General features: G+C 35.7%; 1 protein-coding gene and 1 non-coding gene across 10 annotated transcripts in view; both read right to left on the minus strand.

The window, feature by feature from the left end:
- The window catches only part of ROBO1 (roundabout guidance receptor 1), a 1,159,067-nt gene that overhangs the window by 126,599 nt on the left and 1,014,748 nt on the right, over positions 1–17,720 (minus strand). For all 9 annotated transcript variants that reach the window (XM_032878064.1, XM_032878059.1, XM_032878058.1 and 6 more), the window contains one exon: positions 15,096–15,253. In XM_032878064.1, coding sequence (XP_032733955.1) covers positions 15,096–15,253 — 158 coding nt within the window. The remainder of the gene's footprint in view (positions 1–15,095; positions 15,254–17,720) is intronic.
- LOC116879666 lies at positions 9,836–9,999 on the minus strand. The gene has a single exon (XR_004385080.1). It is a non-coding gene; the product is annotated as a U1 spliceosomal RNA (small nuclear RNA).

A 17,720-nucleotide genomic window follows, 5' to 3' on the forward strand; every position in this document is an offset into this window, starting at 1 on the left:
TTTATTTGACAGACAGAGATTACAAGTAGGCAAAAGAGGCAGGCGGGGAGAGAGGAGGAGGAAGCAGGTTCTCCGAGGAGCAGAGAGCCTGATACGGGGCTCGATCCCAGGACCCTGAGATCATGACCTGAGCCGAAAGCAGAGGCTTTAACCCACTGAGCCACCCAGGCACCCCCTGAATCCTTATATTTCTATAGTTATCTGTGAAAAAAGAAATTGAAGAGGACTGGTATTTGTTTAAAATAATCTTTCTCGGTTATAAATAGTTCAGTTCTCTGTTCAAGACAAAAGCTTCCTGAACAGGAAATGAAGTGCAAAAAGGTACCAAGGGTATTAATGATCTCAGTGCTCTGAACCGCTCCTAACCCCAAGTCTGTAGGTGCTTGAACTTTGAGTTGAAATTCAGAATTTTGTAAATTCTAGATTGCATCCACATAAACCTAATGAGTAGTTATTCTATCAACTAAATATTAATCTTCTATTCTATTATTCTATTTAAGAGTAATTATTAAATCCTAATAGCATGAGGTTCCAGAATTAAGTGGTGGGAAAGGTTCTGGTGGAAGCAATGTAAGCCAGTGCAAAGATTAAGGAACAAAATAAAGTCAATTAAAAAACAACAAACCTGATCCCATGTTTCTTGCTCTCTCCCACATGGAATATAAATTCTACAATGGTAAAGGACTTATCATATCTCTAGTATATAGCACAACACCAAAGAAAAGACAGTATCTGGTTTTTCAAGATCTTAAAAAATCAGATCAATAGAATTCTTTGATTTCATTCATCACTTCAGAAAAAGGCTTGATTTTTTTTTTAAGATTTTTATTTATTTATTTGACAGACAGAGATCACAGTTGGCAGAGAGAGAGAAAGGGAAACAGGCTCCCCGCTGAGCAGAGAGCCCTATGCGGGGCTCCATCCCAGGACTCTGGGATCGTGACCCGAGCCAAAGGCAGAGGCTTTAACCCACTGAGCCACCCAGGTGCCCCAAAAGGCTTGATATTTTACAATTTAAGTTAGAAGTATACCTTTTTATATTGCCTTGCAGAGGACAAATTCAAATTCTAGTGACTTAATGTCAGGTAATAAATAAATTTAAAATTCTTGGATAATTCAAAAGAAGTTTTAAAGGACTTACCAACGCAAAAACCTAGGGATATCTGTGTGGCTCAGTCAGTTAAGCATCTGACTCTTGATTTTGGCTCAGGTTATGATCTCAGGGTTGTGAGATGGAGCCCCGCCTTGGACTCCATGCTGGGCATGGACCCTGCTTAAGATTCTCTCTCTCCCTCTCCCTATGCCCTCCACTACCCCCACGCCAAAAAATCATCTGCAAAAACGTAACCCCTGAAAAAAATTAAGTCTTAAGTGTAAAGTGCCTTTGATGATTTTCTCTAAAAGCACATGAAAATTACATCAGTGAATCTGTGGTACATATAATAAATGTATGAAGGTATTTAAACAGCAATCTGGATTTTTATTGTTGTAAGTAAGGAAAAATCGTGATTATCAACATGTGCTCCATACACGACACTGTTGCATTTTTACAACAATCTCACAAAAGGAAGCATATTTTCCTATTTGCGGATGAGAAAATGAAGAATCAGAATATCAGAAACCTGCTCTCCCTCATTCAGTAAGTGGATCAGAACTCATTCTCCGCAGATCCAAATAAAACTCATACAGAGTGCTTCCTTTGGAACAAAAAGCAGGAACTCGTATTTTTTTTTGCATCCCACATGACAAACTATAAATTAGCAATATCTTGCAAATGCGTAGATGACAGGACTCAATGGCATGGCAAAGAAGTAGGTGCTATTGGTGGGTTTGCCTGAATGCGTTAGCCTGATGGCTCTCCTTCCATCTCACTCCATAATTTCAGCCTGACCGATCTGGATATCCAACCTAATTGCCCTTAATCCATCTGGCAGCCAGGGGGAAAAAGGTGCATGTTTACACTTGACATCTGCATGTGTTCTTTGCAAGAAAAGTGTAGTTAGGTAAATATTTTATATTAGTTCCTACACAGAGGAATGGTTCTTCTTTCCCCATATAAACATGCACTTACTATCATGGCATGTTTATAGTGTAAACAGCATATTTATAAAGCTTCCCTAATAAAGATGAGGAAATCTGCCATGATCTTTTATAAGCATGATGCATGGGGCAATATAGTGGCTTAATATGTCTAGGTGAGAGGAGAGTGACACCATGAATGTTCAAAAGCAAAGGAATATGGAATGATGGATTCCTGAGCGAATTACACGTTATCCACTCAAGGAAACAAATTTCCTTTGTTTTTAACCAGTTTTACCCATATTGAGTTCAACTGCTCTTGAAATTTTCCCATACGAGATGATGCTCTTAAAGGTGACTTAAACAGGAGCCCGTTTCTACTGAGATCAGCATTTAAAGCTTCGTGATCACCTAGATTTGTAAGATTTAAAAAGAGAAAACCTGTGCCATCTGTTAGTAATTCTGTTAATGCATAACAGAGTACTTTACAAGTGTACTATTTATCATATTATCAAATTCTTCGGGTTTAAGCAGATAAAAATTGGAGTGGTCAGATGTTATCAAGAGAATATTAGTGCTTTTAAAGCACCTATCCTTTGAACAAAAGAAATGCAAAATCAGCATTAGTTTAGACATGAACCTGAGCACAAGATTTGGGATTCTTCTTTGAGACAGTATCCTTATATAAAAGTGATAAGATGTAAAGATTGAATAATAGAGTCAATCTTAGCTAGCTACAAATAATGAAAAAGAAATCCCCACCACTTTTAAAGGCTTAAAATAATTTCTTTGATTTCTGCATCTTGGACCATGTTAAAGCATGAAAAGAATGCCTTGTACAATCAAGCACACTTCTCAATCAGTATACTACTTTGCTTTTAAGATTATAATTCATTCTGCCTATGGTACCCAGAAAACAAGTGAAGTCTGGGTCATTCTGAGCAAACACAAAAATTACAAGCAATGGGAAAAGTCAACTTGGTTTTAAAACAGAGAATTTACCAAAATGTATTTCGCTATCATTTAAATGGTTTCCAAATTAGAGTTAAGATTTATAAGCAATGTTTTAAGATAAATTTTAAAACTTTATCTTTTGAGAAGCATTTCATCTGTGATTAATAGAACATCAAAAATAAAATAAACCGGTTAGAGCACCATCCTTGAAGCCACAGATATACCTCTAATTTGACAAACTACTTTAAAACCCATAATTAAACAAAGTGCTCCCAGACAGTAGTAAAATTTCATTAGTCCTTGACTATTTGGAGAAATGTAATTGCCAGATCAAATATATCAAAGTCTTGGAAAATGAAGAAACACAGCTGCTTGAGTGAGCATGTATTATACAGAGAGAAAAAAGGCAGGTTGGCGGGGGCGGGGTGGCATTTGTAAGCCTGCTTTCTCTATTAGTAGACCCAATTAATTAACCTGAAATTCTTATTACGGGCTTTGTCATCTGACCATGTGTGTTCATTTCATAGAGTTATAATACTTCTGGTTAGTATACTGTATTGATAATTACTTTGAATTACGAGGTACAACTTTAGTTGACTCAAATGTGAGCTACTACTTTCTAGAAGGTCTACTCTGACTGAAGGATCATGGACATTAAACAGAGGCATACACCCACATCAGGTTTTAGCCCAATGGAATCTAGGAGTTGGCCGATTACCATATGGAAGGTGGCTTGGCCAGATCTGATTAAGTACTCCCTATGTCTTCTCATGTTGTTTTGGTTGAAACCAACATTTGGGTGGGATTAGATTTTGGAAAAATACTCAAAACTATTTTTAAGGAAACCCATTTGGGGGGGAAAAAAATCAGAAAGCCAGAATCATCTCAAGAGATTTAAAAGAATACTGACAAATGGCACGAAACACAAAACAGGATAAAACATCAACATCGTTCAAGATTACTCTGATTTTTCACATATGTTAGGACTTGTACTCATAGGGACGTTCATTACATTACTTAGAGGAAACCTGAAAATTTTATAGTGTATTATTTCCTGTTTCCTAAACCAAAGACTATTTGTTGAAGTAGAAAATACATTATCTGAAAGTCTTCAGCCTCTGCTACAGTAACTCTGCGTCCAAACCTACTAGAGCCCTCCCTGAATGAGTTTACATATACATATGAGGACTTTATTAGGAATTACAAGGTATCTCAAGGGACCGAGACGAAAATGGGTAAACGGACTATACATTGCAGAGCCCCCAAAGGTAGATGCCATTGAAAAGGGGACTCATATTTGATGTGCACTTAAAACTTGATCAAAACAAGGTACAGCACGGTTTAATATGCAAAAATAATAACTAAAAATCGAGACATAAATACTTAGAATAACACCTTACAATTGAGGCTATCATGGATAGTCCTCCAAACACTTTCTGTGTTTTTGATTCTCATAATAATTTTGATTATGAGATTTTTTATTTTTATAATAAATTTGATTATTAATATTATTATCATAGTAAGTTTGATTCTCATAATAATCCTAATGAGTAATCGGGGAAGATGTTATTATCTTAATAGTGTCAATAATTAAAGGACCTGGCCAAGGTCTAGTTGTTAGTGCAGCTTCCAAAAGGAGCTTCAAGGGTCACGTGGCTGGCTCAGTTGGTAGCGCAGGCAACTCTTAATCTCAGGGTCGTGAGTTCAAGCCCACATTGGGTTTAGAGCCTACTTTAAATAAATTAAAATTTTAAAAAAGAAGGAACTTGAGACAGAAGAGACTTCCCCATAGGTTAGGCTTAACTAACTATTTAAATTGTTGCCATGTTTTCTTTTTTGAATAAGATGCAGAGGCAACCACAATCACTTAAGATGGACTGGGAAACATTCTTAATAACATACTTGATGAAGCCAAAACATATTCAGAATTATTAATCAAATTGACACAAGGCCACGTTTGTGCCCAATGGATGAATAAGCTGGGGCTGTTGTTAAGCCCTATATACTGAAAATACTACTTTCAATACCTACCAAGATAGGAAATATAGAACTTGAGACACAAAACAAGCGGCAAAGTTATATGAAATGAATCCAGGAAAACACTTTACCTGTGGACTTTGTGTTAGCACTTGTCTTAGTCAAATGTAAGTGCTATTTTAGAAGAGCTGATCAGGTCTCATCTGTCATGGGAAAAATCAAAACAGGAAGAAATCTGGTGTTGAGAGGTCTGGCTCTTACTCCTGAGTCACAAGACAGATTCATTAAGAGACTTGGGGCCATCACATCACCTCGCTTCCCCTTTCTTCTTAAAAATAAAGGAGTTCGTTTATTCACAATCTCTCAAAGTCAGCTCCATCTGTAAAATTCTGTGAATATCTGTAAGTCCCACTTATAGAAATATATTTACTCACAGAACTAACTTGCATGGCATCTCTTCCTTCACATACTGTTAAGCTCATGGAAACCATGATTTAGAAAAAAGAAATAGTGTGGATGATACCTCCTTTCGATTTTATAGGGGAGTAAGAAAATACAGACATAAAGTACGTAGGGATATAAAATCAAGCATGTTCAGATGAGCAACTTTTTTGGCTTTAGGTATGCCGGGAAACATGATTCTGATTTATATTTCATTCATCTAATTTTTTCCCAAGAAATATATAATGAACTCCTACCATAAGACCGACCCAGAGAATATAGCTGGCCCTCAAGGATTCCCATGTATATTAGAGGAGTAACTTACAAATCATGATTTCTAACAGATTAAAAGAAGAGGACTTAGTAAAAGGCAAAGGTCAGGATAGCAGGGAGATACATTTAGAGCGGATGTGCAGAGTGGGGTTTTGCAGAACATTCGTCTGTAGAAGTTGCCTTTAAGTTGGAACCTGAAAAATGAGTGAGTTACACAAAGAGGATATAGAGGTCAGGACATTCCAGGCAGGGAAGAGCATATGCAAAGACTCTCATCATCTGCTCCTTCAAGCCCTTGGTATCCAAGTTTTTAAATACATCTCTAACACACATATAATGAAAAACTAGGGCAAAAAACCACATGTGCACCAGAATTATGTTTATAATCATACTGTCATCTAAACTAATTTGTATGCTAGAACTGAGAATGTCTTCGTTTATCACAATTCTATCAGAAGAGTGCTTAGACTTCACAAGTGGGTCTGAAATGCTTGGCTTTCTTTTCTCTAGTTTCAGTGTCCGAATATGAGTATATGTATAACTATTTAAATAGAATTACAAGTTTCGGAAAAGATTCAGGATGTTCCTTGGGAAGATAAACCAGCATTGCTCAACCGGCATACCTGATCTGAATCACAGCATTTCTCAATTCTCCTGAGAATTGTATGTAACTAGATGCATGGAAGAAAAGTCAATTTGTTACACACAGTGAATGCCTTTAGGGCATTAGGGCTTAAATTCTCTTGCGGAATCCCCTGCTGATCACTGCATTTCACAATAAAGATGTACAGAGGACTCAAACTTGTTTCTTAGTATTAGTATTTGTCTAAATTCTTTACTCATGTTTCTCACCTAAACTGAATACTCCTGGTGATTCTGTAGAAAATGGAATTTTCTTACAGTGTTGAATCAGATAGAAATTTAGATGAGACATAAATATTACACCTCTTTTCATATATATTTATATTTTTTGTTTGTTTATTCAGGAAAGTTAAAATTGCTATGGCCCAAACAGTTCCTGATTTTCCTTTTCTATGGAGTTTTTGATAACTAAATATACCCAGAGTTCAGGCAGGTATACCAACAATGGTAATAACCAGAATGTCCATTACTAATATAGAGAGGGAGTGTGTCACCATTTACAATGACATTTAAGATGTATTTTCTCACTGGATTTTCACAACACAACCAACATAGGTATTATTAGACAATTCAGGTCACAGGTAGAAACAATGACATTTATAGAGATCAAATGTCCGTAAGATCGTGCATTTAATACGTGTCAAAACCCAAAGTTATAATGTGGTCCTCATAATACAGAAGACCACGTTTTATTCTATTAATCCACTTTTTTGCTGGTTAAATGTGAAATTTAAGACAGTAGGATAACACATAAATTTACTTTTGTTTTCTTCCTTCTTCAGTACCACGTTTCACATTATATATTTATACTGATGTAACTCAGATTTAAATCATGAAGAACCTTTTTATGTCTAAAAATATATAAAATATGTAATATGCATGACTCTCTACGTAAGATGGACAGGGAAAAAAATCTAGTTGACTCTACCCGTTTCCTCTGACCTCCACACAATAGAACTACGTATTTGTTTTGCGAGAGCACAAATTTAACTTCTCAGGGAAAGGGGGTTCAATGACATCAGCTGCATTAAGTCTGCTAATTTCCTCTAGGGGAGGAAAGGGGGAAAGGAAGAAAGCAGACATGGAACAATAAAAGAAATCGGAAGACCAGAGGAAAGCACTAATCGGAGGAAGGGAGGAGGGAGCAGATGGCTTAAGAAGGAGACATGTGGGAATTGGGGGGAAAGGAAGTAATTGGCAAGGCGAGGCTGAATGCCAAATTCGTGAAGGATCTGGAGGGCACTGGGGATTTGGATGGGATGTGAGTCAGCTGCTTTTCACCAAAATATCACACCAACGAGGGAAATCAAAGAAACCTACCAAGACACACAGGAAGCAGAAAAGGACTAGCAAAAGAACTGATGACATACTGCATTCTAATAACCACCTCTCCAGCGTGGGATTGGGAATGGCTAAATAATTTTTTAAATGTATAAATGATTTTTCTAACTTCATTCATGATTTTCAAATCCTTAACTGTTTTATGAAAGAAATGACGTAGGTTAAGACCCTTCTATTTGCTTTTTAAATATTTTTTAATTACCTTATACACATGTGATTTTTCATTCATATATAAATCAATTCCTTTAAGCAATCTAGGCTTAGGGTGACCGTAACTGTCCTGGTTTTCCCAGGACTAGGGGTTTTTAACGTAAATACCAGGACAATCCCCAGCAAGCCAGCATGGCTGGCCATCCCATCTAAGTCACCTTAAGAAAAACTCATTAATACATTTGTTCATTGTGTTAAAATACATTGATGCTGTAATTTTTCTACATTTTTCTAAGAAGAATGAAAAAATCTGACTATAGTTATGTGATAATTATATCTACAATAGTAGATGTACCTACTGTAACAGATAACTGTATCCACAATTTCAAGTAGATGAAATTGACAGTAAAATGGCTTCAAGTCTGACTATGGCTTTGATGGAAACAATTTATAATAAAACTATTTCTCCATCACCTGAATTATTTTTTCAGTTAAGTAAAAAATACCTTTTTAAGACATACAGAATATTTATAGCATGCTACTATAGCATATAGAACAGGTAGGAAGAAAAATTAAAAAGTCAAGGCACAGTTTATCACAAAGAATAACACAAGTCATTAAAAAATATTTATGTCACGAAGCCACATACAAAGAGAATGGAAAAAGCATGTTTTATTCATCTGTAAATTTTAGCTCAAAAGTTAAGAATTTCAAACATGAAAAGATGAATGTCTTTTAAGCTTTTCTTTTAACTGGTAAAATGAAATCATTCAAGATAAGTGAAAGCCAAAGGTTATTATTAAGAAACTAACTCTGATATTTCAGAATTGAGTCCAGGTAGATCTCACAATCTACACTGTACTGTTTACGGTATTATTTTTTTTTAATTAAGTAATTTATTTGACAGACAGAGGTCACAAGTAGGCAGAGAGACAGACAGAGAGAGAGGAGGAAGCAGGGTGCCTGCTGAGCAGAGAGCCCGATGCAGGGCTCGATCCCAGGACCCTGAGATCATGACCTGAGCTGAAGGCAGAGGCTTTAACCCACTGAGCCACCCAGGCGCCCCTATGGTATTAGTTTTTTATTATAATTTATTGTATCTATACAAAATTGCCAAGCCACTACATCAACAATATTTTCTTTAAGTCAATTTCTTATTCATCATAAATTTCTTATAATCATTTAGTTCTTCAGCAGTAAGTTTTGAAGTGTGTACAGTTGATTATATTTGAACCTGGTTAATCTACAATTTGGACAGTTCATCATAAAACACATTCAACTGAATAATTCACTGACTCATAATATCCTTTTTAACATAGATCCTTCTTTCCCTAAATGTCATATGGTAAACAGTTATGGCTCATCCTCATATCTTTTGAGGTAGGGTTAGAGCCGGGAGAGAGAGAGCATGCAAGAAGGACAGTGAGGGAGAGGGGCGGTGGCAGGAAGAGAAGGAGAGAGAATCTAAAGCAGACTCCATACTGAATGCTGAGTCTGATGCGGGGCTCGATCCCACAACCCTGAGATCATGACCCTAAGAGCTGGCCGCTTAAATGACTGAGCCATCCAGGTGCCCCTGGACCAATTCTTAAATGTACCAATCCTACGTTCAAGACCACCATCACCTTCATGGTGTGAACTACCTCTCCAGACCCTTATAAACATAATGCTTTATTTTAATTTTTTCAAGTATTTTATTTTTAAGTAATCTCTACACCCAACATGGGGCTGGAACTCACAACCCTGAGATCAACAGTTGGGTATTCTCTGGACAGAGCCAAACAGGCTCCCCTTAAAGATAATATTTTACAGCAGAAACTAAAGGATACTATTATTCTAAGTTGAAATCTACATTGATAGCAAGTCAGAGTCATTATGTGTGTGTGTGTATAGTATATTATATATATATAGGAGCCTACAGAAAATATTATTAGTGAGCAAAAGACACAGGTTCACATAATTGTTCCCCAGCCAATTCAGAGTTAATTGCTGCATTAGTGAAGTTTTTAGTATTTATCTGACAAAGATCCCCCCCGCCCAGGGGAAAGCGCAAACACAGTCCCCCACTACCACAAATTATGCAGTCGAGTTTCCCACATTTGGGGAAATCACAGGGGTCAGCACATCCAGAGTGCAATGGATAAGCCTCGCCCTGGGAAAACCACCTTCGTGATCACGGTATCTCCCCTGTCAGGGATGTATCTTACAAAGGTTTTATCAAAATTAAATAGGTCAACATATGCAAAGTACTTAGAATAGGGCCTGGCACATAGCAAAGTGCTATGGTAAGTGTTTACTACCATCATCATCATCGTCACCATCATCTTCTCCAGGATACCTACTGGCAAGTATAAGTGTGCCATAAAGAAAAAAAAAAAAAAAAAGCTTATTCATTTAGTTTCTAAGGGAATTAGAGATAACATAGAGTATCAGGGACATGGCAGGTGCTCAATACTTTTTTTCCCTAATTTTAACATTATCAATTTTTCACATTTACAAAACAACTGTGAATTTAAGCACAATATTTCCAAAGTATGTTGAAATAAAATAAATATATCATTTTTTGTAAGGTACATCCAAGGGTTCTCCATTACCCCCCCAAAAAATTTCAGTCTTCTGATTCATCTCTATGAGAAAATTTCATTTATTAATAATAATGGTTATGACTAATCCTCAGGCATATGAAGTAAATCTACTTAATCCAGCCTGCCAGTTAAACTACTTCTATTTCTAATTCTAAGTATAAATACTCATGTCTAGAAAAAAATAAAAGAAAGGAAGAAAGACTAAACATCATCTAAGTCCTCCTTCAAATTATTCCAAGATATAAGTGCCAAAAGAGTTCTAAAAGAGTCTCCTGTCAGATAGGAAAATAAGAAAATGCTATTTACATATTGTTGGTTTATAATCATCACAGATCTAAAATTTGGCTCAGAATCCAGGTCAATGTAAAAAGAAATGACTTAAGAACATCAAAAATACAGGTGCAGCTACAATTCAATTACATATTTGCCCTTTTTTGTAGGGTGTGTCTTTGTTCTCACAGCTGGGAGAGTTGTACTTTACATTTTCAACAAAGAAAGCCACCACATTAAAGAACTCAAGAAATTCCTATAACCAAAACTGTAGCAATAACTGTGCAATCTTTACTTGCCTTTCATAAAGATAGTATGTGCTTTAATCTCCTGTTCATCTGTACTCAACACATTTGGCAAAGTACATTAACAACAGAAATGAAAACAATTATTTGAAAACAAAGCTTAGGAAAGAAGAATCACGTAAAATATCCAATAACCAATATCTCTTAAGAGACTACTTTCAGTTTGAGGGGGAAAAAAAACGAATTGGAAATAAACGTCAGACATTGTTTCTGTTTGAAATTTTTGTTTTAATTACTTAATTTTAGTCTTGCCTAAAGGAAAACAAAAGCAAAAACAAAAACAATTGTGATCTAAATAAGAACAGTAATTCTGAACCCAAACTGCTGATTTTAATCTATTCATCTCCCTGTATGTATAATTTTTTTTTTACCTCTAGTGTTTTATCAGTTTAACAGTCATAATTTATCCAAAACACACAGATGGTCTTAGAAATAGTAGAAGTTTCAGATGTTATAACTTCCTAACATATGGAACACTATCGTGGATCATCATTTTGGCAGCATTTAAATGATTTTAAAATTATTTATACGTTAACATCTTGGCATTTTTTTGTACTCATTTGTACTTATTACAACTTTAAACTGTTTTGATTCCTGATTGGAGATGGTTCTTTTATTGACTCTACCCTACTAATGTGTAAGAGAAATAGTGCCCTGCATTCACAGGAGAGCACCTTCCGGAGCAGCAAAGGATAAATGAAGACCCACTAACAAATTAAACATTATGGCATAAAGCATGACATTGCTTCAAATTCAGTATTTGATACAATAGGAAGTTCTGAGATTTATAAAAAATCAAATTTACCATAGCAGTATTAAACTGTGAATATCACAGAAAATGCACAGATACACATATGTTAAGAGTAAGTCTGAGACCTTTCGAAATGTGAGACTACAATCCCCTTTATTTTTTATCTTCTATTATAAGATACAATATAAAAAGGTTTGTTCATTCTCTGTGTCTGATTTCAATCTTTCCAATCTCTCCTGAACCAGGTCAGTGAGGTTTCAAACCCTTCTATTCCATGGACAGTGCTCTTGGGAAGGTCGTCAATGAATGACCACCAAGTTGTCCAATTCCATGGTCAATTCTCAGTCCTTCTATTATGTGATAAACCAGCTGCCACTGGCTCAGTCTTTGCCACCTCCTTAACACACTGTCTGCTTGGCTACCCTCTGCTTTCCCTCTGTTCTCACTGCTCACTCCTAGTCTCCGCTGCTCTTTCTGCTTCTCCTCCCTAAGGGCTAAACATTGGACCTCTTTTCCTTTCTACTCCCTTGGTGACTTCAGTCTCCTGTTTTTAAATAATATGGACACAATGATGATTTCCATATTTATCAGGACAAGCTACATAGCCTGTGGTAAGAAATGCTCTGTGACTTAATACAACAAAGATTGCTCACTCATTCGATGTGTCCATCATGGCAGACAGAGGTGTGGGGTGGAAAGTTTTGCTACCCATTACTGAGGGACCCAGGTTCTTTGAGTGTCCATGTTGTAGCTGCACTACTTGGAACAAGTGTCCCCCTTGGTTGCCACATGGTGAAGAAAGAAAGTGCTGGAGGCTCACTCACCAGTATTTAATTTATTGAATTTTGACTCACAGCCCATGAAGCTGAACCAGTCAAATTGGTCTGCCCAACAGCAAGGAAACTGGGAAGCAGAGTCTTTCATTTGCCCAGAAGGAGGGGAGGATTGCACAGTAATGAGTACTTGCTATGTCTACCACAACTCAATTTTTTCTCCAGCCTCAACCTCAACTCTGAATTTCTGACTCATGTTTCCAACTGCCTGTTTGACATTTATACTTGGATATCTAATAAGAATTTCAAAATTACTATGTCCAAATCTGAGCTGCTGATACTTCCAACCCCAAATCCTCTCTTTCTACAATTAATGGCATCTCAATATTTTCAATTGCACAGACCAATCAATTAAGGTAAGCCTTGACTCTTCTCTTTATTTATAAGCCACAGCCAATCTGTTAGCAAATTCTGCTGGCTATCACTTCACAGCAGATCTAGAATTTAACCACTCCTCACTACTTCCCCTCCTAGCACACAGAGCCAAACCACCATTTCCATCTTGTCTAGATTATTGCAAAATCTCCCAACTAGTCTCACTGCTTAATCATTATTATCCATCAGTGTTTTCTCAAGACAGCAGAGGATTCTGCTGAGAATCCTCTGATGCTTTCCACTTCACTCAAGGGGAAAAGCCAAACTATTTACAAGATCTATAAGGTCTTATAGTAATCTATATTTATATCTGTACCTATGTCTACATCTGTATCTATATACCTATATCTACAGTCTAGTTACTTGTTTTCCCAATATTATCTCCTACCAATCTCTCCTTTGCTTAACCCCCACTGACCACTTCCCTCTTTTAAAAAAAATGTGTTAGGTGGTCCCCATATTAAAGTCTTTAAACTTTTCTTCTGTTTACTTTTCAAGGTGCTTGTGTAGTTTCCTCCTTCAATTTTTTCAGGTTTTTATGGGAAGCATTCTCTGGTCATCCTATTTAGAACTGAAATCCTACCCCTATCTTAATTAATCTGTCTACTCCTTTAGTATTTTTTACAGGACTGATTATAGTCTACCATATTATATATTACACTATCTATTTTGTTTTTTACCTGTACTCTCACAGAATTTAAACTTCAGAAGGGGTCTCACTGATTTCTGCTTAATGCTGCATCTCCAGTGCTAAGAATTTTAGCATTCATTGGTATTAAACACAAATAGGTAATTAATCAGGAAAGATCTGAAGGAGGAAATGGGTAATAATGATTTCAATGTGTTTGAATCACTCAGGCAGGGAAATGGAAATTACAGATGGTGGTCATTAGATGACTTAAAATATGTTTTTAAGACAAAGATATTATCTTAATTATAAATAAATCTAAAAGGAATCCGTCATCACCAATAAAAGAAGCATTTGTTTCTATAGTCTCTACTCCCCTATGCTCTCAACTTCACTTCCCCAGTGTTTCCCATACAGTTCACTTTGCACCTCTTAAAAGTACAACCAGGTTATTCTCATTCCAATTGCTAGAATTATAAAAATCCTTTGAGACATTCATTCTAATTCAGATCACTGCAGAAAAAAATGCTTGTTTGTTTTTTTTTTTTTCTTCAAGGTCCCTAAAACCCGTCTACCATAGCCTTCTTGATTTTATTTTTCACTATTTAATTCTCATGCTAATCTGCTAACTGGTTGTTCAGAAATAGTGCAAATGTTTATTAGGGTTTAGTGGTCTGTATTATAACTTTGTTCTTCTACACATTTAGCAGTGACTTTTCCTTAAACACATATTCTCCTGAGTACCTCTAAATCTTGGCCAATGAATTCATAATGGACACAGAGTATGAGCAAAACAAAGAAGCTTATAGAGGGCAAGACTGTCCAATCATAGAACCAAGGAGAGTTCAGTTATTTTGGTACTTTAGCAAACATCTGACAAGATAGAAGAAGAAAGAAGAGGCAAAGAAATCATATGGACTCACTGATGTCAAGAAGAAAATGCATCCTTACTCCAGATAGCATATTTCTCTACTTGTATATAGCAGGAATTTGAAATCTAATAATCTAGTCACGCAATTTTATTTTGGAAGGAGATAAATCCATCATGAACCATCATTCAGAATGAGATTTTAGTTTTTAGGAACAACAGTGAATTCTACAGAACACAAAAGCCATTTGAAAAGGAGAAAGAGATAAGAAAAAAACAACCCACAAATGCTTAAGTGACTTAGGAGGCCTTTGGAAAGACACTGTATTACCAAATTTTTAACAATTTTTACTGTAGCATATGGAGATGTGATATGCCCTGAATTATAATAACAACTAAATCATACATAAAAGTGCCAAGTCTAAGACATTAAAGTAGAAATTACGGTTTTCTCTTCCTAATCGCCAAACAAAGCAACACGCATTTTGCTCACTCATTTTCATGTCAATACAGGGAAAATGGAAAGATGTTTATTTTAATGGAAAGAAGTGAAAATGGGAGATAATATAACCCTTTAATAAAAAAACAAAAAAGAAAAAAAACCTGCTTCACTTTTCCCTTTTCAGTGAAGATATATACAGCTAGTTCTATAAATATTCCCTACTGCTGAATTAAATACTCACAGTTATCCTTTCATCTTTGTCATCTAGCGGGGAGCCATCTTTCTTCCATGAAATGGTGGGTTCCGGATGGCCTCGTGGAGGCTGGCATTCCATCACAGCAGGCTCCCCCACTGCCACCATGACATCGGAAGGATTTTGTCTGAAGTCATCTCGTAGGACTGTGGGAACAAGATGAAATCATTATACTCCATGTGATATAGACAGTCCTTATCTCTGAACTCTGGCTAAAGAGACATTTATTATAATAAACTAGTAGTGATAGCCATCTCCATATATCTTGGAGAATCTATATCTACTTAGAGATATATGCAACTTGATAAAGATATCTGGCCTTAAGCATACACAGCAGGGGTAATTTGATATTCTCTATGGGCCAGTGGACAGATGTATTTTGATATTTTGTGCCATCTCAGTTAGCATTTGGCATTTCTTCTCTGCCTACTGCCCACATTTTCCCATCCACATGCTAATGAATAAAAGTGAACTTGCCTTTGACCTACATGACACATTGGGGTGATGCTTTCTATTATTAAGTGAATTACACACACCTACACACCAAAATAGACTTCCAAACATGCATTCAATTGAGAGTTACTTTAAAGATATTTCATATTAGTGCATAAAAGAATATAATCATTACAATTTAACCATGCTTATTATAGAAACTTTAGACATATTTGCAAAATGACTATATTCAAAATACTGTGTTTTTCCATTATCACTGAGTAAAGCACATGTTGGAAGGAGCCAAGGATAAGAACAGTCCTGTTACCTACTATGTCACTTTCTGTCTTCTGTATTTTGTGTTTTTAGTCATTTCATGGTAGATACTATATCACAGAATCCTTAAACTTATTCAAGGTGAGAGATATTAACCACATTTATGCGGTTAACCCTATATTTTACACAGGAGGAAAAGTTTCTTACAATGACCTTCACTGGATACCAGTGTAATATTAACATACTATAAAACAAGCAGTGTCATTCACTTTGTAACCATTGGAATAAAAGGTAGTAAAACCATTGGAATAAAAGGTAGTAAATAAACCACGTCTGAATTTCAAAAACAGTCCATCCAGCAAAAGTGTCCTCTGTATCTTATAAAAACATCAAGAACTCATGAATTCTTCTGCATCATTTCATCTTAAATCACAACTCCGTTGTCTACTTGAACATAACCTCTCTTTCCCCATTTACAAAGTAAGCACGGAGATGAATCCTTCCAATACCAAAGTGAAAAATGTTCTCTTTCTCCCACTCCATTTTCTCCCAGTGTGTGATAAAATGTGAACAATTTTCATAATCGTATTTAAGAAGGTACTTAAAATGTTCATTGGTATGTTACATGCACAGATTTGAAGTGATAAATGTTACTTATCTTTTGAAACCTATTGACCTGAATATTTGGTACCACAATTTTGTGCTAGAATGTATGTCTTTCTACCCCAAAGACACTGAAAAATATTTTAATGGATGAAGTACTACACTATCGAAAAGTTATATTCAACGGTTATTTCAAAAGATGCACTTAAATTTTGGTTTCAGAACCTCAAACAAACTTACAGGGTTACAAAATCCTGCATTTTTCTCTTCTAATTCTCTATTTTTCCTTCCTCTCTACCAACTAAGAATGTGCACACATCTGTGTAAGCTTTAACATCCACTCAAACAAAACCGTTTTTTAAATCTGCATATTGAGACAATTTGGGCATAACATGACTATGTTAACACTTGGAAAATAAGACTTCAAAGAGGAGACTCGATCCTCCTCTTTGGCAAGAATGGTAAAAGGAAAAAGAAAAAATATAATCACACCACGCTGTCGTAATTCTAATTTTAATACTGTACATCATTTCTTAATAAAATACATAGGAAAAAAAGCAAACTTTGTTGAACTGAAAACTCCAGCTACTGTTACCACAAAGTAAAACAGCAGGGTTTGAAGACTTTTGCTGATAAAATTACGTTATGATTAGGTGTTAAGAAGATACTACAAATAAAATGTAAGGTTTATAGAAAAAGCAAATGAATAGATCTTAACAGACAGTATATGCCTTTACTGGATTACATTATTAATCTAAGAAAACACCTCTGAAAAATTTTAACAACCTTGAAACACACAAAAGGAACATACTTTTCAAATAAAAATAAACCATTTGTACAATTTTTCTACTTCATGAGCTTAAAACCAACTTAGTAACATTATATCTTATTTACAAATTGAGATCATATCTCAAATAAACCAATGGATAATGAAATGTCTTTCAGAAATAGCAAAGGTCTAAGTCAGATAAATCAAGTCTTTTTTTTTTTCATTTACTATGTTATTTGGGTTTTTACAGTATATAATGAAAAGCTAACAAAATGTAATCCATTAAAGATTGTTGCTTAGATAATGCTCATGCAATTACTTTTGCAGCTGTAAAGCAAAAAACTCTAGTATTGCCTATGGCTACAGGCAGCCCTGCAGAGTTATGAACTGAAGACTTCTATCTCTATTCTATAAAAGCAACTGTCTTCCTTGTACTTGTCCTGAACTTTATTTATTTATTTATTTATTTATTTGACAGAGACAGAGAGAGACAGCAAGAGAGGCAACACAAGCAGGGGGAGTGGGAGAGGGAG

Source organism: Lontra canadensis, unplaced genomic scaffold (genome assembly GCF_010015895.1).
Source record: "Lontra canadensis isolate GAN:19392208 unplaced genomic scaffold, GSC_riverotter_1.0 scaffold62, whole genome shotgun sequence".
Classification (NCBI taxonomy): Eukaryota; Metazoa; Chordata; class Mammalia; order Carnivora; family Mustelidae; genus Lontra; species Lontra canadensis.